We start from the raw sequence: 26181 nt of genomic DNA, 5'->3' as shown, positions 1-26181 counted from the left end.
GGTGAGGCCGTGCTCCCGACCCCAGCTCTGGTCCAGGCCCTTCCTGAGGCAGATGCCCACCCTGGACAACTTCATCATCAGGCGTTTATTAAGCACCTATTGCACGGCACTGTGTTAGCTCATCCATTTCACTTAAATCTCGAACTTTATATGCTGTAAAGTTCCCTCCTTAGCTTTTAAAAGGCGACTATAAATGGGAGGTGCTTAACTCTCCCTTTCTACCGTTAATTCTTTTATATCTTTGCTAGAGGATGGAGCCCCAAATTACACACAATACTCTGAGCAGGGTTTTACCAGGCCTGTTAGTCAGCGTTTACTTGAAGACACTAAAAAGTATAAAAATGTCCTCAGTGCCCATATCACTTTCTCCATCGGTGGACTCCGTGGTTCTAACTGAAAAGAGAAAGGCTGGCCCACGCAAATGGAAAGACATGTCTCCAGCGCAGAGAAGTGAGGCAAGTGACGTGAAATGACAGGAACCGGCGGTTTTGTCGGGGCTTTAATCTGGGCCTCAGAAAAACACACAGTAAATTAAAGAGTGACTTACTCGTTCTTGTCCAGCTGTGTCCCAGATTAGGAATTTATGCAGCTCATTCTGGTACTGGACAGTCTTGGTCATAAAAGATGCCCTATAAAGAGAGACCTAAATGATCAGAATACAATTATTTAAAGCACGTCGCCAGCCCCAGCTGGAAACACCACTTAGACTTCACGCTCAAACTCCCGCTCCACACTATAGCCTAAGTGTGGTCCTCTCCGGAGTATTCACGAGAGGCTCAGATGCTGGCTGCATATTCTGGGTCAAAATAAAGCGTCAGGCACATCTGCCCAACACAAAGGAAGGGTTCTTTGGCTTGTGACTGCCTGAGCGCCACATCAAAAGAACCAAGAGATAATTTGATAACCCAGACGTTAGCCTCCCTTGTAACATACAGAAGCTGTTCTTTAAAAAGATGGCATCGTGGGAAAACTTCTGTAAAAAACTGTGTCCAGGAAATCAGTGTGCTTATAAGCATTAGGCCATTTAGGTGTGTCCTCACCCATTCCTAAACCACGTGACCACATAAAGAGCTAGTGTAATACTAGAGTTAATAAAACTAAGATGCCAAACGAGAAGCAGGAAGACAGCTGGCTCCTCTGTGTTTCAGTAACAAAGCAGCCCCTCGGTGGTCCTGATGGGCCACATCAGGCCTCAGCGGCCGCCCCAGCCCTCCATGGGGAAAGGAATGCTGATGGGCATGTCTTACTGCTCTCTGTGAGGCGCCACTCTGCCCAGGGGCCTTTGAAGGCAGGGGCTGGGGGGTCTCATGCTTTCTGGAGACTCTGTGAGGAGTTGTGGTGGCCCAGAACACATGCCTGGGCCCTCTAGGGCCTCCTGGCTAAAGGTTCAGGAGTCCTGCCCTGGGCCTGTGCTCGGCTCCAATGCTACCCTCTACTCCCCATCTCACCCAGGAAGCTCCGTCCTGGGAAGCCCTTTCTCTCCCAGTCTCCTCAGTGCATCCGAGTCTGGCTCAAGAACCCAGAGATGATTATGTCTTCCTTCCCACTGAATAAGCCTTCTGGGGCTGAGGGTCAAGTTGTACTCTTGGAGTCATAGCCTAATCATCCTAATCAGGACAACCAACTCAATGGCTAGACATTTTCAAATATGCTGGATCTGAAATATCCTTGAGATTCAAGTAACAGATACATAATTTTCAAGAAAGTTCAAGCTGAAATCGATAGAATGACTTCCTGAAGTATTACTGAGCTTAGATAAGTATCAGAATCCTAGTTTTAAAAACTTAAACTCTGATACAATGAATTCCTAGTAATATTTATATAACTTTATGGTTTAGCAAGCAGCCGCCAAAACAGTGACTGTGATGCGGAAGGGGGAGTGAGCCAGGAGCAAGATCACAGTTACTGGGCCGGAGCTACTTACTCGGTATCTCCTTACTGGAAGTTTACCCCGTGCTGTCCTTAGTAAAGTGCTTTAGGCACAGAAGGTGCTCAATAAATGCTTATCACGTCAAGAACTTCTGGCAACTCACCATGATTAAATCAAGATGTGCACCATGATTTCTCACTTTAGGAAAGATCTAAGCATTCAAAAAGCCTTATTTATTGTGAAGATTAAATGATATGATGTATGTGAAAGCGCTTTGCAAATTGTAAAGTACTATCCCTATACAAAATATTATTACTATTGTTATTATTGTTATTTAAAGGCAGCTGCAGGAAATGTTTTAGTTTAGACTCTACGATTAGTCCTAAGAGCTTGCAACTCAACTCTCCATCAATTATGGCTGTGGTGTTAGATGTAAGAGTGACAATAGACACCTGGTAGAGGCTTGTTAACAGAGCCAGTGCATCCAACACATCCGTTTTGGCTGCTCAAAGAACAAGAGAAGAAATATGCTTTACGTAGAGAAAAAGCTGAGAAAGATATACACAACAATTAAAAGGAAATGTTTCATTATTAGATCAGAATTCACTGAAATCCAACCAACCTGCCAACCATTTCCCTTGTAATGAAAGCCCAGATTCATCACTCAGACAGGAGGAAAAAAGACAAAATGGCAGCTGCAATGTAATGTAGGGATCTAAAAGGATTAAACCCAACTTCCTGTCTGCGACCCTAGGCCATCCTTCCACCTCTCCCCCATGGTCGCTCTCAAGACAACTCCTTCCCGTCTGCACTGAGGTCTTGTCATGTCCAAAGCTCTCTACTTAGGTCTCCTTGGGTCTCCACATCTGTTGGCCTCTTGTCCTTTTATCGCCAGCATCACTCGCCATACTGCGCCAGCTCTTTAGGAACCTGCCTGTCCTTCTGTCTCAACCACCTGGAAGAGCCTCTCTCCCTGCTTCCTGTGCACAGAGCGGGGGTGGCTGCCTTGCTGGAAGAAAGTCACAAAGCTGTGAGGACCGGTGTGAAGACTATCCCACTTCAGCTGAACCCACCCAGGCCTCTCTTACCACACAGCAACGATCCCACACTCCTACGACTTTTTTCCAGCTCCCATCCACTGCCTGAGACCCCTCTTGCCCGGGCAACAGCTTGTTTCGGCCTTCTCAGAGAAGACAGAGGTTATAAGCCCAAAGTTTCCCCACATGTTCCCCCATCAACCCTCCCAACTTGAGAATAAACACATTTCCATTCACACCAGCTACGATTTCCACTTTTCTGACTCTGCTGAGTTAGAGATGTCTTGTCTTTGATTCACCCGCCATCACTGCTCTGATATGATCCCAGCACACCCTGCCTGGCCCACTGCAGTCATCGAACTGGTCTCCTCCTCCCAGACTCAAATCCTCCCAATTGTTCTGTTTCTACCTTCATGCTGACTGTTCCTTTTCCTTGAATGCTTTCCTCCCTGGCCAAATGCTCCTCAGGCTTTAGGTCTTAGCTCAGCTGCCAACAATCACAAAAATTGGTGTGGTCCCCCCAAGCCAGGCAGTTCTGCACCCCAACTTCACCCTGCAACACACACACATCATCCCATTTTGTCTTCAGGGCGTCTGCTACAAGGTCTGTATAATATCTGCCTGGCTATTTATCTATTTTTAAATCTACCTGTTCAATGCCTAACTCACCCATGAGAAATGTAAGCGCCACGAAGGTAGGGACCTTGTTGGACGTCTTTCTCTGTGATAGGCGTATCTTCCTCACCTCCCTCCTTGCTATCCTGGAATTCTGACAAAGCATTTACCATGTTGCCATAAGCCACTTCGCCTTCCATGACGTCCACAGCTCCAGGGAGTCTCGGCCAAGCACTCCCCAAAGCGTAAAGTGAGAAGTGCTTCTGGAGCACAGAGAGAGCTGAGATCAGAGGAGCCTTGGGGGCTCCTGAGCCAGGTGCGTGGCCTCTGGGGGTGGGGTGGGTGCCACCAGCAGGGCTGACCACGCCCGGGGAAGTCCTCACGACCTGCTCCTGCCTGGCCGCCAGCTCTCACCTCCAGGCCAGCCAACAGGCACCCGGCGACAGCCAGGCGTCTCGAGCAGTGACCGACTCCTGTGTCCCTCCATCGCCCCGACTTCCAGAGCCATGCTAAGGAAGAGGCGGTGGCACTCCCGGCTGAAGCACGAGTGTCTCCCCAGCCGCCGGGTCCCAGCTCAGGTGGCTGTGGCGTGACCACCACGCCTCCCTGTCCTCTCCTTCCCGAGCCCCGTGACGCCTCTTCACTGCAACAGGCATCTCTGTTGATCTTTGAGAACCTGAGATCTTGGCCTGTCACACCTGTAAGGACATTTCCTCCTCTTCGGCATTTGGATTTGGTGAGTCTACACAGTGACGACACCCTGACTCGGGCCAAACACGGCAGGGGGTGATGCCCACTGTCTCTCCCGAAGGTCCCTGCGCGCTGGCCGGCCCCGGGCAGAAGGCCTCCCGCACGGCTCACCAGAGTGAATCCTGTCCCACAGCTTCAGGCTTTCATCCGTGGGGGACAGCGCTTTTCTAAATCTGACCGCCTTCAGCTCAGCTCCACAATCTAGACACTTCATCCCCATCTCACACATGACGCGGTGAAGACGGGGCTTATTTCCACTCCACTCCCACAACAGTCCCCAATTCCAGGTTCTCAATCAGAACATGGTGTCTGCCTTCCACGGAACAGACACTGGTCTGCAACTCTTCTTTGTCCTTTGTTACTTCTATCCACTCTGAGAGAGCTGTCTGGTTCTTCATTTTACATTTAATCTACATTTGAACCTCAACCCCTGAAATAAATTCATAAATTAGACCCTACTCTTCGAGCGGGACCACTACAGTTTCTCCCTCCCACCATCACTCCAACTCCAGGACCACTCCTTTAACATTCAAGTTAAATGATGCAGACGGTATGATAACTTCAATAGCTTGCTTTTTGAAAAACAGGCAATGGCTTCCTGCCATCCAAATGATATTTTTATTTTCCAGCAAGCCATTTACTTGTCTGATAACCTTATTCTTCACTGCTGAACCATCTCTCCTCACTCTGCCTAGGCAGATCTTATTACCTCTTTAATCTAAGATCCCTACTAGCATTATTTCCTAAAGCTAGAATGCCTTTCATATACTTCTCCATTTTTCATGACATTCTAAAAATATGACTTTCATGGGCACCAAGTAGTCAGGATCTTTGGTAGGAGCACGTGTTCCCAATGAAAGTACCTGCTACAAGGTGTTTTAAAAACGCCCTTCCTCTAACTGCAGTAGACTTGTTCAGCTCTCAGGACATACGTGTGCCCTGCATCACACTCCAGTACCTCCAAGCCCTTTCCTTGGAATGACACACGGATGCTGTCATCCCCATAACGGTATGTGGTGCCTCGTAAGGAAGGCTTTGAGTATCCAGAACCTCAGCTCCTTATGTAGGTCCCACGGTCACGCGCGTCTTTGAACTCTACCACCTCTCAGAGAGCTAAGGCCGGGCGTGCCATTGCGTACCACTCTGCACAGGGCTGTAGTCTAGGCAGCCCTGCCCACCTGAACCAGAGCGGTGGGTGCACACGAGATGGCTAGGCCACAGGTTCACGGTCACCCTAAGCAAATTCTCTAGTACTTTCTACATTTTTGTCATTCTAAAAACTTTTGCAAAAATATGTAAAATCAAGGAAAACATTACTTTAAACCTAAAGACAATCAGATTTAATAACAAAGAGTGTAGCCTAAGTTTCCTAAGTTTGTCAAGGATAACTTACACAACAGAAAAACCTTTCACAACATAAACAATAAAATCAACAACAACAGGGATGGAGCTAGCTGCCCTGAGTGGTCATGACGGTCAGGTGCTCTTCTCGTCCTTCACACGTGTGACCCCATTTAGTCCTTGCTGTTAGCCTCTGGGTTGGGTTCGATCCGTCAGCACCATTTTGCAGACAGGGCATGGAGGGGCGGGGCAAGTGAGTGGCACAGCTGGGAACCTCACCAGGCGGCCGGGCCCTGAGCCCGGCCTGGGAACCGAAGCACCGCAGGGCCGTTGTGCGCTGGGCGGTCGACTCCCTCAAACACATGCCTTCTTCTGTCCGGCAGGAAGTCCGGGCAGGCAGGATGGCTGCGACCCCACCCCTGCCCCCAGGAGGCTCACAGGGAGAGGACTGGTCAGATGACAGAAAATTATAAGGCAGATACTCAACGAGATGCTGAAGGATGGACAGAGAGTTGTGGGAGCACAGAGGTAAAGCCACATCTGAGTTCCCAGGAGAAGGGTGACTCCAGGTGTGGGAGGATGTCCACACCCCAACCCTAGAACCTGTGAATATGTTACTTTCCATGGCAAAAGGGGCCTTACAGACGCGATTTGGTTAAGAATCTTGCGATGGGGTGAGGGTGCTGGATTATCCAGATGGGCCCAATGTAATCACAAGGGTCCTTAGAAGGAGACGAGGAGAAGCTGGAGCCAGAGAAGGTGATGTAAGATGCAAGTGGAGACCAGGATAATGTGCCCTGAAGATGGGTGAAAGGCATCTTCCGGGGTTCTGCTCCCTTCCCCTGTGTTGTGAGGCGTTCTCCTGCATGGGAGCTTGTTCTCCAGAAGGTGCTGGGCTCGAAGTGGCCAAGGCCCCACCCCACTGGCCTGGTTTCCCAGGGTCCTCACGTGGGGGAGGAGAGCCATGCCCTGCTTCCTTTCCCATCCTTCTGGACTTGCTACTATTTTGCGTTCTTAACACCTGCCAATAAAGACTGTCTACACTGAAAAAGAAAGTACCCGAGACAGCAGCGGTGCCAGGTATGGGAGGCTGGAAGAAAGGCAGCCCCGAGAAGCTGCAAAAGGCAAGGAAGCCAATTCCCTCCTCAGAGCCTCTGGGGGGAACCAGCTCTGCCAATACCTTGACTTTAAGCCAGTGCAACTGATTTCAGACTTCTGACTTCCAGAACTATAAGACAATAAACTTGCGCTCTTGCAAGTGACATTTGCTATATTTTGTTACGGCAGCAACAGGAAACTAATACACTAGGGAGGACTTCATGAGAAGAGTTGAAGTTGGAGCTGAACCCTGCTGAACCCTCCTTCAGGAGAGAGTTTGCCCAGCAACAGGACCTAAGGTGGGGGGATCACATTCTATAAACAGAAACAGCAGGAACAAAAGCACAGAATGGTGAACGTGCAAGAGGAATCCAAGTGGTTCTGCAGAGTGAGCCTGGGTGGGGTGGGGTGGGGTGGCCAGCGCATTCAGGTAACCACAGAAAAGGCTCCAGGCAGGGCGGGGACAGGCGGTGAAGGTCAACGAGACGCTGCATCTTCACACGGATGAGTGTCTGCTCTGCGTGAGGCCCTGTTTCCTGTACGTCAGCATCTCCCGAAGGCCAGGGCCTCACTGTCACCATTTCTGCCATATCCATGTTCCATCTGTATTACTTACTACTGAATATTGTAAAAAAATCATTCTATTTTTTTAACTTAAACTTCTCTGAGCAATAATATTGGTAAAATTAAAATCCCACATGATTCATGGACTAGTTTATTTTTTTAACAGACAATAAAATACTTAACAATATAAATTTAAAACGTCCACCTGTGCAGCATGTGAAGTCATTTGGAGGATGAAGTTTTGGGCAGGACGGCTGCAAGTGGGAGGAGCCCCTGAGGGTGAGGAAGGCAGAGTGTTACCAGACCTGTTTGAAAGCTGAATTCTGGAAGCAACAGGCCTTTGGGGTCCTTCTGCCAGATACCAAGCCCTTAATAACCCATGGATAGGTGAGATGGATATCTATTTTTAAGGACCTTACAGGGCAGAAGTGGAAATGGATTTCTAGGCAAAACCTGGGGAATACTAAGCACCGTGAGAGCTTGGACCAGATGGAGGGAACGGGACGCAAAAGGGAAACAGGGAAGGAAACGAGCTAGGAGGCCCTGAAACGATCCTGGAGAAAGACGGGGTAGGCTTGATGGGTAGGAAGGGACACTTTGAGGCCACAGGGTATGGACTGGTGAGAGGGACAGTTCTAAGAAGTCGGAGGCAGGCTTCTGTCAGCTCAGACAACTATGTGTGTGATGAGCTATTTCAGTCATTTCCAAATTGTTACTATATCATTAATTTTTGGAATAGGTAATACACTCACAGGCTTCACTACCCAGGATGTACAGAACAGGTATACTGGACTGAAACGTCTCCCTCGCACCCCTCTCTCCCAGCCATTCAATTCCTCTCCCTGGAAGCTATCTCATCCATTTCCTAGGCTTCCTTTCAGATATACCTGCGGTTTATACAAGCATATGTGTATACAGTTTCCCCTGCATCTTCTTTTATTTATTAACCCAGAAGGTAGAATATAGTATGTATCTTTGGTTTTTTTCACTCTACACTACACCTAGGAGGTCATTCAATATAAGTATATAAAGTTTTCTCAAGCTGGCCTTTTCCCCTTCATCATATTATATCAAGTGATTACGCTATAAATAATATAATCAGCCCCCTGCTAATCCACAACGCTGCAATGACTAACCCTGTATAGTTACTAACCTTGATGTTTGGAACTTCTGTGAGTTTATCTGAAGGATAAAGTCCTAGAAGTAGAATTTCTGGGCAAGGATCTGAGACAACAGCATTCTCACTAAGAGTGCAGGCTTTTCAGCCAGACTACCCAGCTCTGTTTATTAGTTTTGCCACCAACTGGGCAAGTCAATTAACCTCTCTTTGCCTCAGTTCTCTCATTTGAAAACTAGGAATACCTTCAGTACCTATAACACAGGGCTTTGTAACTACTGCCCCAAACAAGATAAAGAACATTTCTATAACCCCCAAAGTTTCCTTAGTTAAGGAAACTTTGCCCATTTCTAGTTAAGTCTTGTACCTACCCCAGGCAAAACTTTTTGACTCCTACTTCATACATTAGTTTTGATTGTCCTTGGATTTCATATATACTCTTGTGTCTAGCATCTTTCATTTAATGACGTTTTTGAAAGGAATCTATATTATTTGATAGCTAATTCTTCTTTTATTGCTGTATGGTATTCCATTGTATGAATATATCAGACTTTGCCCATCATTATGTTGAGGGATATTTGGGTTGTTTCAAGCTTTTGGCTATTATGAATAAGGCTTTTTTTTTTTACAAGTCTTTCTCTAAACATATATTTTAATTTCTCTTGGGTGAATACGTAAGGGTAGAAGTGCTGAGCCATAAGTTAGGTGTACGTTTAACTTGATACGAAAACAGAGCACAGTCCTCCAAAGCAGTCACACTATTTCCTACTCCCCTCAGAAATGTACCCTGTTCTAGCTGCTCCACATTCTAACCGGCATTTTGGCTGTTATGCTTTATGTCAGCCATGCCTTACGACAAGGCGTGGATGTCCACTCTCACCACTTGTTTTCGACACTGTACTGGAGGACTGAGTCAATACGATAAGAAAAAAAAAGCACCAAGACTGTAAAAACAGTAAAACTGTCACAGAGACCATATTTATAGACATCAATATAGTGTATGTAGAAATGCACAATGCTCTGTGGAGTCTATAAAATATGTGAATGCTAGAAATAAGAAAATTGACATTCAATGTAATTATTTACATGACTGGTTTTAAGTTTCTCATTTTGGCATTTGTTTGTTGTTTCTCCGCTCCTCCTTTTCTGCCTTCTTTTGGATAAATCACACTTTTTTCTGTATTCTACTTTTTCTCTTGTACTGACTTTTTAGCGATACCACTTTGTGTGTGCCTATTTTTTCCAATGTTTCTCTAGAGATTACAATATGAATCTTTAAATTTCAGTCTATTTCCACATAATATGGTGCTACTTCATGAACAATGGAAGATACACAACAATCTAATTTCATGTATTCCTCCCACCCATTGTGCTCGTTGCCTTATATTTAGCTTCTTCAAACGTTATAAACACAGTAATACAATTGTTATTTTTGTTTTAAAAGCCAACAGTCTTCTTAGAATTTCATTTAGTATCTTTCATGATATGGGTCTGCTGTAGGCAAATTCTCTCAGTTTTTGTCTGCGAATATCTTTAATTCACCTTCACTTCTGAAGAAAATTTTTGCTGGATATAGAATTCATGCTTGGCAGGTCCCTGCCCCACCTTTATTTACTGTGTTGAAGATGCCATGTCATTATCTTCTGACCTCCAGTGTTTGTTTAGAAGTCGGTGACAATTCTTATCACTGTTCTTCAGTATATAATGTGTTTTTTAATGCCCTTCTGACTGCTTTTAAGATAAACTCTTTTGTATTTATTCTGATTGGTGTTTGGAGATATTCTTGGATTTGTGTATTGATCAATTTCATCAGTTTTGGAAAGTTCTTGTCCTTAATGTCTTGAATTATATTTTTGTGCCATTCTTTTTCTCCTTTCTTTCTGGGATGCCAATGATGTGTATGTGAGTGTGGCATAATAAGAAATATGTATTTGGTCTTTGTTCCCAGGTTCTGACACAGGGCTCTTAAATCTCTTGGAATATCCTGAGTGAGAGGAGTGTCTTTTGTTCAGATGAGGTGATCCTGGCAGGCCCCTATATAGCTCCAGATTGTGGGGTGGGAGGGCGGGTTGCCAGAAAGACCAGATCTTGATAAGGGGGTTGGAACTTTCAGCCCTACCCTCCATCCTCTGGGGAGGGAGGAGGAGCTGGAGACTGAGTTAATCTCAATGGCCAATGATTTAGTCAGTCATGCCTAGCAATCAAGCCTCCATAAAAAGTCCTTAACAATGGGGTCTGAAGAGTTTCTGGATTGGTGGCATACTCCCAACTCCACAGGACAGAAGCTCCTGTGCTTGGGACCCTTCCAGTGCTACAGACCTCTTTGTCTCACTCTTCATTTGTATCCTTTACAATAAACCAGTAAATGTAAGTAAAGTATGTTCCCGAGTTCTGTGAGCTATTCTAGCAAATTATCAAACCTCAAAGGGGTGGAGGGGTATGTGTGTGTGGGGGGAAGTCTCAACTTTGTAACCACGTCAGACAGAAGTATGGGTGCCCTGGGCACGTGACACTGATGACTGGCACCGGGAGAGCCAGCAGTCTCGTGGGACTGAGCTGTGAACCTGTGGAGTCTGACACAACTCTGGGGAGGTAGTGCCAGAAACGAACTGAACTGAAGGATGTCCAGTGGTTGTCTGGAGAGTTGGAGAGTTGATTGTTGGTGTGGAAAAAACCCACACATTTGGTGGAAGAGGTGTCATGAGTAAAAACAGTTACAGTGAAAATGCCTTGATATTGTCCTACAGATTTCAGACGTCCGTTTGTTGTTGTTGTTAACTCTTTTCTTCCCCTTGTGGTTCAGTCTACTGACCCGACTTTAAATACAAATCTTATTAGATCAGCTTAGTGGCTGACTGGCCGCAGCAGAGGAAGGATCAGCAAACATGATCAAGATTCTGAGGCGTTCTCCTGGCCTTCCAGTTCCCCGCCTGGATCCCTGTGCCCTGGCTGCTGCCACCCTATGTCCAGTGAAGGCGGGGACTCCCTCACAGATGTTCCTCTGGGCTCACCAGCTGCCTCCAGTCTCCGCAGTTGACAGCCTGAAGGCCCCGTCTACGGCCGCTTCTCCCCGTCCCCGTCTCTGCAGGGAAGGAGAGCAGCCATGGATCACTTCTCTCTTGTGAGTGGCTGGTCACTTTCTGAAGTTTAGTTCATTTAGGTTTCTTTGTGAGCTCAGATGTCTAATGGGCTTTTAAAAATTTATCCTGCTGGTTTTGTTTCTTTTTTGGATGAGAATTTTGTGACTTTTTATATCTGGATTGTAAGCACACAGGGTTGTTTTAAGGATTAAGTTATCATATTTAAAGTATAAAATATGAGCAACATTATCACTGCAACTTGGAGCTTGGAGTGGTTGTATCAATTCACACTCAGTAGTGGACACACTGACAAGGAGGATGAGGTCTTTGGGATGAAAGGTGGAGAGAGGAGTTCAGGAGCAGATATGTGGTGTCCCAGGTGTGTCTGCAGTGACACAGCAGTCATCTGCAGTCGCTGGAGAAAGGTGGCCCTCAAGGCTGTGAGTGTGAATGAAATCACCTGGGAAGACCCAGGGCCATGGCAGAAATCTTCCCTGCTTCCACATTTTAGGGGTGGACACCAAGGCCAAGAAACAGAAAAAGGAGGACTATCCCAAGAGGTAGGAAGGAGGAGAATCAGAACTGTATCCCAGGGACTTCCCTGGTGGCGTGGTGGTTAAGAATCCGCCTGCCAATGCAGGGAACACGGGTTCGAGCCCTGGTCCAGGAAGATCCCACATGCCGTGGAGCAACTAAGCCCGTGTGCCACAACTACTGAGCCTGCGCTCTACAGCCCACGAGCCCCAACTACTGAGCCCGTGTGCCCCAACTACTGAGCCCGTGTGCCCCAACTACTGAAGCCCGCACGCCTAGAGCCCGTGCTCCACAACAGGAGAAGCCACTGCAATGAGAAACCTGCACACTGCAACGAAGAGTAGCCCCCGCTCGCGACAACTAGAGAAAGCCCGTGCATAGCAATGAAGACCCAACACAGCCAAAATAAACAAACAAATAAATAAACTGAACCCTGGCCTCAGAGCCTTTGCACTTTCTTAAAAAAAAAAAAAAAAAAAAAAGAACTGTATCCCAGGTAACGAGAGGCTTTGCAGAAAAAAAAAAGGAATGCTAGGTACTTCTAGAGAGGAGAAATACAATAAAATGGATTATACTTGGCCATTCACCAGTTGATGTTAAACTCTGCAACAGTGGTTTCAGTGGAATAATAGGGCAGATGCCGATAAGAGGAGGATCTGAAATGAATCAGAGATTGGTAAATAGAGATGATGACTGTATACAATTGTAAAAATCTTACAATTAAAGAACAATCTTTTTTTTTTTTTACTGAGCACATGACTAAGGGCTAGGCACTAGGGATACATCTGTAGTCACTCTGGATAAGGTTCCTCTTCTCATAGAACTATGGAGTGGTGGGGTCAGACAGTAAGTAAATAAATAGATAAATGATAATAGATTTTAATATTTACTATGAAGATAACAAAATATTATGTGGTAATAGTGATTAGAGTGGTTATTTCAGCAAAGAAAAGAACACTAAAAGAAACAAACCAACCAGATATTCTAGAACTTTAGAAAAATAATAACTGAAATAAAGAATAAAGATAGGTTTAAAATTAGATTAGAATTAGTTGAAAAATTTTAAAAGAGTAAAAACTGGATGAAGGGCTAGGAGAAAATACCTAGTTTAAGGCATGGAGGAAAAAAAATAATGGAAAATGTAGAAAAGAGTGTAAAAGCCACACACACAAATTCTAAACTATATGTAATAGTAGTCTGAGAATGTGAAGAGAGAAAATGGAGCAAAAGCAATATTGAAGAGATAATGGTTGAGAATTTTCCAACCTGAAAGACATCAAACCACAGGTTCAAGAAATACTATGAACTCAAGCAGCATAAATGCAACAAAAGTCTCACCTAGGCACATCAAGGTAAGACTGGTGAAACCCAAAGACGAAAAGAAAATCTCAAAGGCACTCAGAAGAAAAAATGATGCATTAATATTCAGAGAGCAACAAGACTGACACCTGACTTCAATAAAAACAGATGAAGTCATAAGAAAATGGGATACATATTTTCAAAGACCTAAGAGACAATAACTGAAAACCAAGAATTCTATATCCAATGAAAATAGACTTTAAAAAATGATCGTGACCTGCCAAAATAGCTTAAATTAAAAACAACTGTTGAAGATGTAGAACAAATGGACCTGCCATGTATTGCTGGTAGGAATGGAAAAGAGCATGCAACCACTTTGGAAAACAGCAAGTTCTTATAAACATGCCATAAAACCTATTGTGGCAGCCAGCATCTGAGATGGCCCTAAGGATCCTTACTCCTGGTATTTATGTCCTGTGTCATCCCCTCCCACAGTGAATGGAGCTGACCCGTGTAACCAAGAGGATATTATGGAAATGAAGGTGAGGTCACAAAGACACTGTGGCTTCCATCCTGGGCTCCCATGTTGTGAGGACACTCAAGCAGCCCTATGGAGAGGTCAGTATGGCAAGAGCCAGAATCGTCCAGCTAAGTTGCTCATGAATTCCTGACCTACAAAAACTGTGAGACAATACGTGTTCATTGTTGTTTTAAGCTGCTAAGCTTTAGGGTAATCTGTTACACAATGGTAGATAGGAAACATGCCTTTGAACCAGAAATTCCATATTCAGGTATATACTCAAGAGTGACACGTGTACATATCCACACACAAAAACTGTATACAAATATTCACAGCAGCTTTATTCATAATAGCTTAAAACTGGACTCCATTTAAATGCCCATCAATAGGAGACTAGATAAACAAATTGTGGTATATTCATACAATACAACACTACTCAGCAATAAAAAGGAACAAACTACTGATATGTGCAAAAACATGGATGAACCTCAAAAACAGTATTTTGAGCAAAGGAAGGCAGCATAAATGAGTAGATATAATAAGACTCCATTTATACGAAGTTTAAAAACACACATTTACTCTATTGTGATAGGTTAGGTTGATGGTGGTTAGGTTGATGAGGCAGGGGTGGGTATACCAGGAAGGGAGCTTTCTGGGGTAATGGAAATGTTCTATAGCTTGATGGCACTTAAACAAGTACAAGGCAAAAATGCACTGAACTACACATTTTATTGTATGTAAATAAAAGCTCTATTTAAAAAAGATGAAATTAAGACATTTTCAGACAAAAAAACCCCCCAGCACCAGAAGAGCACAGTAAAGGAGATATGAAACAGTATTCTTCAGAATGAAATAAATAATCCCAGATGGAACGTCAGAAATGCAGGCAGGAATGTAAAGCAGCAGGAAGAGTAAACATGTGGAGAAAACTGACAGGAATGTTGACTGTATAACAATAATAAAGGTCCTATAAGGTCTAAAATTAAAATGCATTGTAAAAGCATAAAAGGCAGGAAACAGGGAAATTGGATTTGAGATCCTTGCATTGTGGGAACGTAGTGAAAGTAATTTATATTAGACTCAAGTAAGTCAAGGATGCGTAACGTAATGGCTAGAGGAACAATTAAAGAATGTATTTCCAAGGAAACAAAGGGGGAAATACGGCATTAAAAGCAAAACAAAACAAAATTCAACCCACAAGAGCACAGGACAGGGTAAATAAAGAGCAAAGTGTAAAATTGTAGTGTTTAAACATAAATACATCAGTAATTATATTAAAAGTAAAATAATTAAATACTCAAATTAAAAGTCAAAGTCAGGGAGCTCTGAGCCCAGGCACGGTGGTGGGAGCCCGCACTGGGAGAACCCTCACCAGCCTGTCAAGCAGAAAACCAGTGCTGCTGGCTGGAGGACGGGGTTTGGGGCTCCCAGTGTGGCTGGAAATGCAGATGGGAAGCCCTGGGCAGGAAGATGCTGCAGAGGGAGCCTCAAGTCTATGCATCAAGGCCCCTCAGACCCACGGTGACTTTGAACCGCACATGTGTGGGGGAGACTCCAAGGACAGTGCCGATGGAAGGCTGAAAGAGCTGAGCAGGATTTCAGCTGCTGCCAACTGCAGGAGAAAGAGTTGGAAGTCTGAATCCTGCCGACTTACAGGGGCCCAGTGAGCACCCTGAGTGAAAAGCCAGGTAGGCCACCCTTCAGAAGTAAAGACTGTGTCCCAGGAATAAGGATTTGCCATGAGGCTGAAGGCAACAATCCAACAGAACCATCCTAACAGAGTGTAAAAGCATGTTTCCCCAAGTTCAAGGTGATTAGCCCACAGTTCAACTTTCTGCTAAAACAAAACTCAGCACTGCCCGGAAGATAAGAGAATAGAAAATCCCTACAACATACCTCTGCAGCATTCAGTATACAATAGTAATTAAAGAAAAGCTACTACATACACAAAGACATGTGACTCAAGGTCAAGAGAAAAAAGAGTAAATAGCAACAGATCCTGAGCTGATCCAGATGTTGGCACTAGCAGACATGTGCTTTAAAAGCTATTAGAAATATAATCAGGACTTAAAGACAAAGAGTCATATTGAGTGAACAGATAAGCTTACAAAATATAAAAAACAAAGACTCTAGAATTAGACAGTATTTGAAGTGAAAAAAATATACTAGATGTGCTTAAAAGACAGAAGAAAGGATCAATCGAACTTAAAGACAGATCAACAGAAATAACACGATCCTTAAAGAGAAAAAGATGGAAACAAAGCAAAACAAAACCCAGGCCGCAGTCACCTGCGAGATAATATCCAACAGTTTAATACAGGAGTAACTGGAATCCTATAGGTGGAGCAAGAGAATGGGGTAGACAAAATATTTAAAGAAATAATGGTTGAAAATATCCCAAACAATCATATTTCTAATCCAAGCAACTCAGTTACCCCAGAGTATATCAAGCACCTAGCACACAACAGTAAACTGCTGAAGATGAAAGATAAAGAGACCCTAGATAACTAATAAGAACGTGCTGTATAGCACAGGGATCTCTACTTAATACTCTGTAATGACCTATATGGGAAAAGAATCTAAAAAACAGTGGGTATATGTATATGAATAATTGATTCACTTTGCTGTACAGCAGAAACGAATACAACATTGTAAAGCAATTATACTCCAATAAATATTAATTAGAAAAAAAAAAAGATAAAGAGATCTTAAAGCAGCCAGATGATAAAAACATATGTTACCTACAGGGGAACAGTGCTATGGACGATGCCAGGCCGCTCAGCAGAAACCACGGAGGCCAGAATACAGTAGAACACTATATTCAGAATGCTGAAAGAAAACCATCTGTACATTACACCTCCAAGTGTGTACCTCTGACATCTTCACTCATTTCACCCATGGGACGTACAGCTTGGTAACTATAGTTAATAATACTGTACTGTATATTTGAAAGTTGTTGAGTAAATCCTAAATGTTCTCATAGCAAGAAAAAAATTTTTCTGTGTGTGGTGACCGGATGTTAACTACACTTACTGTGTAATCACTTCACAATATGGTCCCATATCAAATCATTACGCTGTACAAACAAAATACAAAAAGGGGAAAAAAAACCCCAGAAATCCTTACCTAGCAAAAATATCCTTTAAAAGTGAGGATGTAATACAGACCTTTTCAGATAAACAAAAACTGAGGGAATCTGTCACTAGTAGCCCTGAGAATCCATGAGATGCTAAAACAGTTCTTTAGGCTGAAGGGAAATAACAACAGATGAAAACTCAATTCTTCAGGAAGGAAGGAAGAGCAATGGAAATGGTAATATGGGTGTAAAATAAAAAGAAATGAGTTTTGCATTTCCTCTTTTTTCCTACCCTGAATAATTACTCAATCTCAGAATTGCTTAAATTAGGTGGGCCAAGCAGGTAGGTACATGCGGTGGAGGTGGGGGGGTGACCCAGGCTCACAGAGCTGGCGTGTAAGGTGAAGAGTGCGTCAACAGCTCAATGTTATACTGTTTTACACCAAGCAGCCAGCTGTCTTTTAATGACATTTGGGGGGATAAAAGTTGGTTGTCTTTTAATGTCTTTATTTACAGTAAAATAGCCATCATTAAAAACAAACAAACAAACTTGAACCAGTCTCTAATTTAGAGAAAAGTTACAGGTACAGAAGTTATTTATCCTGAGCCATTTCAGAGTAAGTTGCCTCATTACCTCTGAACATTAGTGGACATTTCCTACAAACAAGACTATCTTCCTGCCTAAGCAGAATAAGATAATCAAAACTGTGAAATTAACACCGACACATTACTACCATCTATTCCTCAGAGCCTATTTGAGTTTTGGTAAACTCAAAAATCCCTTTTTGGTAAAACATCTGCTTCAAAACACATGCTATATTTAGCTGTCATGACTCTTTAGTATCCTTCAGTCTGGGTTAGCTTTTCAGTCTTTCCTTGACTTTTTAAACTTTGAGACTTTTGAAGATTATATACCCGTCATTTTGTAAAACGTTTCTCAATCCGAGTTTATCTGATGTTTACTCACAACATTATTACAGTAAGGATGATTAAACTTTTGAAATTCAATTAATGTAATTGTGGTAGTTACAAAATATGTTCATTTTTTGCCTTTTGATACTCCTTCCTTCAAGAGCGGAGCTTAATTCCGTACCCTGCGAGTCTGGGATGGGCTTAGTAACTCCCCTCTAAGGGGTCATAAAAATACTACAGATTCTTCCTTGCTCTCCCTTGGGTCATTTGCCCTGGGGAAAGTTAGCTGTCCTCTTGTGAGGACACTCACGCAGCCCCATGGAGAGGCCCACACGGTGAAGATCTGAGGAACTGAGGCCTCCAGTCAACAGCCGTGTGAGTGTGCCACCTTGGACGCAGATCCTTCAACCCCAGCCAAGCTTTCAAATGACTGCAGCCCTGACTTGACTGGGACATCTTTTTTTTTTTTTAATAGTTTGGCAATTTCTTTAAATATATTTATTTATTTTTATATATATATTTTTTTGGCTGTGTTGGGTCTTCGTTTCTGTGTGAGGGCTTTCTCTAGTTGTGGCAAGCGGGGGCCACTCTTCATCACGGTGCACGGGCCTCTCACTATCACGGCCTCTCTTGTTGCGGAGCACAGGCTCCAGACACGCAGGCTCAGTAGCTGTGGCTCACGGGCCTAGCTGCTCTGCGGCATGTGGGATCCTCCCAGACCAGGGCTCGAACCCGTGTCCCCTGCATTGGCAGGCAGATTCTCAACCACTGTGCTACCAGGGAAGCCCCTTGACTGGGACATCTTGACTGCAACACCACAGAAGACTCTGAGCCAGAACCATATCAGCTAAGCCACTCTGATTTCTGATCCACAGAAAATGTGGATAATGAATGTTTGTTGTTTCAAGCTGCTAAGTACTGGGATAATTTGTTACTTAGCAATTGATAAGGAATACAGTTATCCATCACATTAACAGAAAAAAGGAGGTAACAAACCATATTGTCATCTAAATAGATGCACAAAAGTATTAAGACAAAATTCAAGACCCATTCTTGATTTAAAAGAACTTTCAGCAAACTAGAAAAAGGAAGCTTCCTTATCTTAATAATGGGCACCCTACAACTAACATCATACTTAATAGTATAACGTTGAATGTTTTTCCACTAAGATTGGGAAAAGGCAAGGATGTTGGTCACCACTTTTATTCAATATGGTACCAGAGGTCCTAGCCAATGAAGCAAGGTATGAAAAAAATTAAAAGGAAAGGAAGCAACTGACTTTATTCTCAGACAACATAATCATGTATGTAAAAAAAACCTAAGGACTCTACAAGATAGCTATCAGAATAAATGAATTTAACAGGATTAAAGTATATACGAAAATCAGTGGTATTTCTATATACAGGTACAAACAATTGTAAATAAAATAAAAAAATTACAATTCCATTTACAATAGTTTAAAAAACATTAATATTTAGGAAAAATTTTTAACAAAAATACTCTTAAGACTCCTGCACTGAAAACTACAAAACAACGCAGAGACAAATTAAAGAAGACCTAAGTAAATGGAGAAAGACACCATGTTCGTGGATCAGAAGCCTCAATATTATAATTTATTAAGACGCCAATGCTACTCAATGGGGAAAAGAAAGTCTTTCAACAAATGATGCTGGGACAGCTGGATAATCACACGGGAAAATAATGACTCCTACCTCTACCTCACAGAATACAGAAAAATTAGTTTGAGATGGATCAGAGAACTAAAAGTAAGGCTAAAACTATGATGAAAACATAGGAGAATACCACTGCGAACTTGGGGCAAGCAGCGCTTGTTTAGAGAGGACCAAAAAAGCATGAACCCAAGAAGACAAAACTGATAACATGGCCTTCATTGAAATTAAAACTCCTCATTAGAAGACATCATTAAGAAGATGAAAAGGCAAGCCACGGAATGGAAGAAAATATTCACAATAAATATACCTGACAAGAGAGTTCTATTTGTAATATGTAAAGAATTTCTACAAGTCTGTAAGAAATAAGGCAAAAACTCCAAGTAAAAATGGGCAAAAGACCTGAGTACTGACTTCATAAGAGATATGAATGACAAATACACACATGAAAAATGCTTAACATTATTAGTCATCTGGGAAATGCAGACTAAAAGCACAATGAGATACCATTTCATATCCACTAGAATAACTGAAGTTAAAAAGACAAACAACTGCTGGTGAGAATGTAGGGCAACTGGACTTCTATACCTTGCGGGTGGGAGGGTAAAATGATACAACCACTTTGGACAACTCTTTGGCAACTTTGTACTAAGTTACATATGCACCTATCCTATGAACTAGAAATTCGATTCCTAGTCACTTACCCAAAGGAAATGAAAACCTATGTGTACAAAAAGAGTTTTAAAAGAATCTTCAGAGTACCTATATTCATAATAGCCCAAAACTAATGGGTAAACAAACTGTGATCTATTCATATAAGAGAATATTAGTCACCAATTAAAAAAAGGGACTATGATACATGCAACAACATGGTTGAATCTCCAAAACATCGTTTTATGGGGAAGAAATAGGACACCAAAGAGTGCCTTCTGTATTATTCCATTTACATGAAGTGCAAGAACAGGCAAATTAATCCATAGTGACTGAGGTCAGCACAGTGGTCACTTATGGGAAGTGGGACTCACAGAAACAACCTTCTGAGGTGATGAGAATTTCTGGATCTTGATTAGGTGGTGGTTATATGGAATGTATTTTATCAAATTCAAATCATAAGCTGCTTACAAGAAACCCACCTTAAACAGAAAGATACAGAAAGGTTAGAAAACAAAAGGATGAGACAAAGTTGCACCATGCAAATACTGACCAAAGGAAATAGTCTTGTTATATTAAGACACAATTAGACCTCAAGGCAAAATGCATTCCCAGAGCTAAAGAGTACATTTCAGAATGTTAGAAGGTTTGTATTATCAGTAAGATACAAAATTCCAGATTTGTAAGTACTTACTGTAGCTGCAAAACAGATAAAGTGAAACTGACAGAACAAAAAGGATAATCAGGCAAATACACAAGCATAGTGGAAGATTTTTAACCCACTAAGTCTCTTAGTAACTGATGGATTTGGGTAGACCGAAAAAACAGAAGACATGAACACGATTAATAAACCTGACTTAATTCCACTCACAGAACATGGCAAATAACAGTTGCAAAGTATACAATCTTTTCAAACACATATGAAACATTTACCAAAATCAACATATGCTGGGTAAATTGCAAATTGCATCAGAAATTAAAGGATTTAAATATGTTCTCTGACCTCAATACAATTATGCCAGTAATCACTAAAAAAAGTTAACTAGAAAATTTCCCTATATTTGGAAATCAACGAACGCATATCTAAATGACACTGGGATCAAAGGTGAAATCATAATTAAAATCAGAAAATATTTTGAAATGAATGACAATGAAATGATGATATACAAAAACTTGGATCCAGCAAAAGCCATGGCTAAGGTATTAAAACATAAGGAATACAACTGAAAATAAGGACTGAAAATCAGTTATATAATCATCTCTTTCAAGGAGTTAGAAAAAGAATAGCACATTGAACAGAACAGAAACTATAAAGATAGAAGCAGGAATTAATGAAAAAAGAGAAATACTGTAGAGTTGACCAAAGGCAAAACTAATATCAGAAATGTAAAAGAGATATACGTAAAATATAAAAAGTATAAAGTCTTAACATCTTTATGCCAATAAATTGGGAAAAGTATATGAAAATAGTGAAAATCCTTAAAAAAAACCCCAAACCACAATCTATCAAAATCAATACAAGAAGAAATAGAAAATCTGAAAATCAATAATCTCACAACTGTGAAAGAAACTGAGGGACTTCCCTGGTGGCACAGTGGTTAAGGACTCCACGTTCCCAATGCAGGGGGCCCGGGTTTGATCCCTGGTCAGGGAACTCGACCCTACATGCATGTTACAACTAAGAGTTCGCATGCTGCAACTAAGAGTTTGCATGCCGCAACTAAGAGTTCGCATGCCACAACTAAGGAGCTGGCGAGCTGCAACTAAGGAGCCCGCCTGCCACAACTGAGGAGCCCACATGATGCAACTAAGGATTTGGCAAGCTGCAACTAAGGAGCCCACTGGCTGCAACTAAGGAGCTCACTGGCCACAACTAAGGAGCACACGTGCCACAACTAAGGAGCCAGCGAGCCGCAACTAAGACCCGGCGCAATCAAATAAAAAAATAAAATAAAAATTATTAAAAAAAAAAGAAAGAAATTGACTCCTTAAACTATATTATACAAGGACAACTTGAAGCCCACATGCATTTTACTAATCATTTAAAGAAGAAATAAGAGCAATTTTACACAAACTCTTCCATAGAAGAGCTTCTCAACTAGCTTTATAAGGGAAGCAAAACCTTCCTACCAAATCTGACGTGTACATTATAGAAAGTAATATTACATGATAATCTTACTCATAAACATACACAAAGGTCCTAAAAAAACACAGTAAACTAAAGCCAGTGATATGTAAAAAGAAAAATATATCACAATCTAAGTGGATTTACTCCATGAAAATTCAACAATGTTATTTACCACATTAACATCATAAAAGAATAATTACAGGATCAAGCCAATAAATGTAGAAAAATCTTTTGGTAAATTCCACACTTATTCATGTTAAAAAACAAACAAACAAACAAACTCCAGCATATGATAAAAAGAAGGACACTCTGTAATGTGATAAGTTGTATGTACAAAAACCCTACAGCAAACATATTTAATGGTATGACAGAAAAAGCTTTCCTGCTAAGATTAATATAAGATAAGAATACCCAGTATGACCATTTCTATTCAACACTGTACTGCAGATCCGTACTCAACTCAATAAAAGATACAAACAGTTTAAGTTTTAGAAATAAAGCTATTTCAAAGCAATACCATTTAGCACATTGACAGCAGAAAACTGCACTGAAACATCAAACCCCCTGGATTAAATCTAACGAAAGATGTGCAAGTCCACTATACAAAAAAGCAGAAAAAAATGCTCAGAAAAAATAAAGAAGCCTAACAAATGGAAGAATAATCTATGTGCATATACTGAAGATGCAGTATCATAAAGATGTCATTTCTCTCCAAACCAATCTATAAATTCAATGGAATGTCAATCAAAAACACAGTGGGGATTAGTGTGTTGGTGTGTGTGAAAACGGATAACACTAACGTTTACATGGAAATGTAACAGGCCAAGAACAGCCAAGAAATTACTGAAGAATAAAATAGAACTACTCATACTACTGGACATTAAGACTTATTACAAAGATACTGGATTTAAGAAACTGTGACACTGGCACAAGGACCCAGAAAAAAGACTAATAGTCTCTGTAAAAGATCACTGACTAAGGCAAAAAATAAGTGTATTGTGGACTTTATAAGATGCAGGAGTAAAATATATGACAATAATAACACAAAAGATGAGCGAGGGGAAATGAAAGTATACTCTTGTAAGGAGGTTCTTAATACTATATACGTGAAACCGTATATTATTTGAAGGTAGGCTGACAAATTAAAGAAGTATATTGTAAATCCTAGCACAACCACTAAAATAATAGAAGAGGTACAGCTAACAAGCCACTAGTGAAGATAAAATGGAACCATTAATATGGGCAGTAGAAAAATACAGCAAGATGGTAGATTTAAGCCAAACCATACTGATAGTTACAAAAAATAAAAATGGTCTAAACCAGTACTATACAACAGAGCCTTCTACAATGAGAACTTGAAAGGTAGCTAGTGTGACTGAGGAACTGAATTTTAAATTTTAACTTAAGTTCAGATAGCCACATGCAGCTACTGTATTAGACAGCATTAAGTGTAAACACTCCAAATAAAAGGCAGTACGCATAATGCTGTCTGCAAGAAACTCACTTTAAATATACAGATACAAATAGGTTAAATGTAAATGGATGGGAAAAGATATGCAAACACTAACCAACAGAGAGCTGAAGAGCCTGTATTCATATGAGACCGAGTAGAATTCAGAATCAGGACTGTTACCAGGGAAAAAGAGGGACATTTCATGATAGTGAAGAGGTCAAGTGATCAAGAAAAATAACAGCGCTACCTGTAGGTACAGTCAGTAATAAGAGCTTCAAAACATCAACAAAAACTGATCAAACTAAAAACAGAACTAGACAAATCTTCAATTAGGGTTGGATTTCAAACACTCCTTTCACTTCAAATAGGGGACAAAAAAATCAGCAAGGATGCGAAGAGGAGGAACAGTGCTATTGGCCAAGCTGATTATTTAGCGTTTACAGAACACATCACACAGCAGCAGCAGAATACATTCTTTTCTGGTGCACATGGAACATTCATGAAGGCCACATTCTAGACCATAAAACAAATGTCAAATGTAAAAGGTTTGAAATAATAATGAGTATGTTCTCCGACTGCAACGGATTTAAACTACAAATCAGTACTAACTGAAAATATCTGGAAAAATTCCCAAATAATTGTAAGTTAGAAAACATACTTCCAACAACTAACAGGTCAAACAAGTCACAAGGGAAAGAAATACTTTGAACTAAATGAAAATGAAAACACAATGTATCAAAATCTGTGGGATTCACTCAAACCAGTACTCACAGGGAAATGCATATATAAAAAAAGCCTTTAAAAAATCAATATTACAAACTTCCACCTTAAAAAACTAAAAAAGAAGAAGTTAGGCCAAAATCAGCAAAGGAAGGAAAAAATGAAGATAAAAGCAAAAATCAATGACAAGGAAAAGAGTGAAATATTAATGAAATAAACTGATTCTTTGAGAAGACCATTAAAATTGCTAAACTTATAGCTGGACAGACCCTAATGACATTAAAAAGATAACAGAGGAATATTATGAACAACTTCATGCCAATAAATTAAAAAACAGATACAACGGACAAATTCTTTGAAAGAAGACACAAACTACCAAAGCTTACTCAGGAAGAAATGAATAGGCCCATTATCTATTAAAGAAGCTGAATTGGTAGCTAAATTTTTCTGACAAAGAAAACTCCTTGCTCAGATGGCTTCATCCGTTGATCAAATGGATATAATTTATGAATTATACCAAACTTTTAAGGAAGAAATACCAATTCTACATGAACTCTTCCAAAAAAGTAGAAGAGGAAAAAACACTTCCCAACTTATTTTATGAGGCCGTGATACCAAAACGAGAGAAACATATTACAGAAAACTACAGATCAATATCCATCATGAACATGGAGGCAAAAATGCTTAGCAAAATTTTAGTAAATCAGATTCAGTAATGTATTAAAAAATTCATATTAACCAAGTGAAATGTATCCGAGGAATGCAATGTTGGCTTAATATTTTAGTATCAATTGTTGTAATTCACTATTTTAAGACTGAAAAAGAAAAAGCATAAGAACAGTTCAAAAGATGAAAAAAAACACCTGGCAAAATTCAACACAATTCTTGATAAAAAAAAACTCACTGATTTAGGGATAGACGATAACATTCTCAACCTGATAGTGGGCACGTATAAAAAAAACGTAGAGCCTAGACATCTAACTTAATGCAAAAGACCGAATGCTTCCCCCACCAAGATTAGGAATAAGGAAAGGATTTCTGCTCTTACCACTTCTCACAGTACTGGAGGTCCTAGCTCATGTGCTAAGGCAGGTAAGAGAAATAAGAGGCATACAGATTGGAAAGAAAGAAATAAATTGCCTATTACAGATGGCATGATTGTGCACCTAAGAAAATCCCAAGGAATCTATTAAAAAGGTGCCTGAACTAACTGAATTTAGCCAAGTCATACAACACAAGGTCCATACGTAAAAATCAATTTTATGTCTATATATTAGTAACAAACAATTGAAATTTTAAAATTCCATATAATCTATAGTGACAGAAAGCTTATCAGTGGTTGCCTGGAGCCAGTGGTAGGGGTGGGGATGAGTACAGGATGGGGCAAAAGGGAACAGTTTGGAGTGATGGAAGTGTTCTACATCTTTACTGCAGTGGTGATCTCACAGGTGTATAAATCTGTCAGAATTCATCAACATGTTCACTAAAAATGGGTGCATTTTATTGCATGTAAACTATACTTCAGTAAAGTCAACTAAAAACACAGATCAATGGGATATAATACAAAATCCATAAAAAGCGCACTATAAATACAGATGCTCAATTTATGACAATCACGGCTCAGCATAGAACACTGAATTATGGACGGTCTAAAAAAACAAAAAGGGGATGAGGATTACTGGATAACCCTGTTGGAATTAAAAAAAAAAAAAAAAAAAGCCAAAACGCCCCACAACTTAACGTTTA

The 26181-nt window shown here is 41.2% G+C and overlaps 1 protein-coding gene across 1 annotated transcript in view; it reads right to left on the bottom strand.

Annotated features, from left to right (window-relative positions):
- Positions 1 to 26181, bottom strand: part of RAB22A (RAB22A, member RAS oncogene family) — a 52627-nt gene that overhangs the window by 20715 nt on the left and 5731 nt on the right. The window contains exon 3 of the mRNA XM_057528888.1: positions 548 to 629. Coding sequence (XP_057384871.1) covers positions 548 to 629 — 82 coding nt within the window. The remainder of the gene's footprint in view (positions 1 to 547; positions 630 to 26181) is intronic.

This window comes from Balaenoptera acutorostrata, chromosome 15 (assembly GCF_949987535.1).
Source record: "Balaenoptera acutorostrata chromosome 15, mBalAcu1.1, whole genome shotgun sequence".
NCBI classification, from domain to species: Eukaryota; Metazoa; Chordata; class Mammalia; order Artiodactyla; family Balaenopteridae; genus Balaenoptera; species Balaenoptera acutorostrata.
Note: the sequence above shows the minus strand (reverse complement) of the source record. Positions and strands in the feature narration are given on the sequence as shown.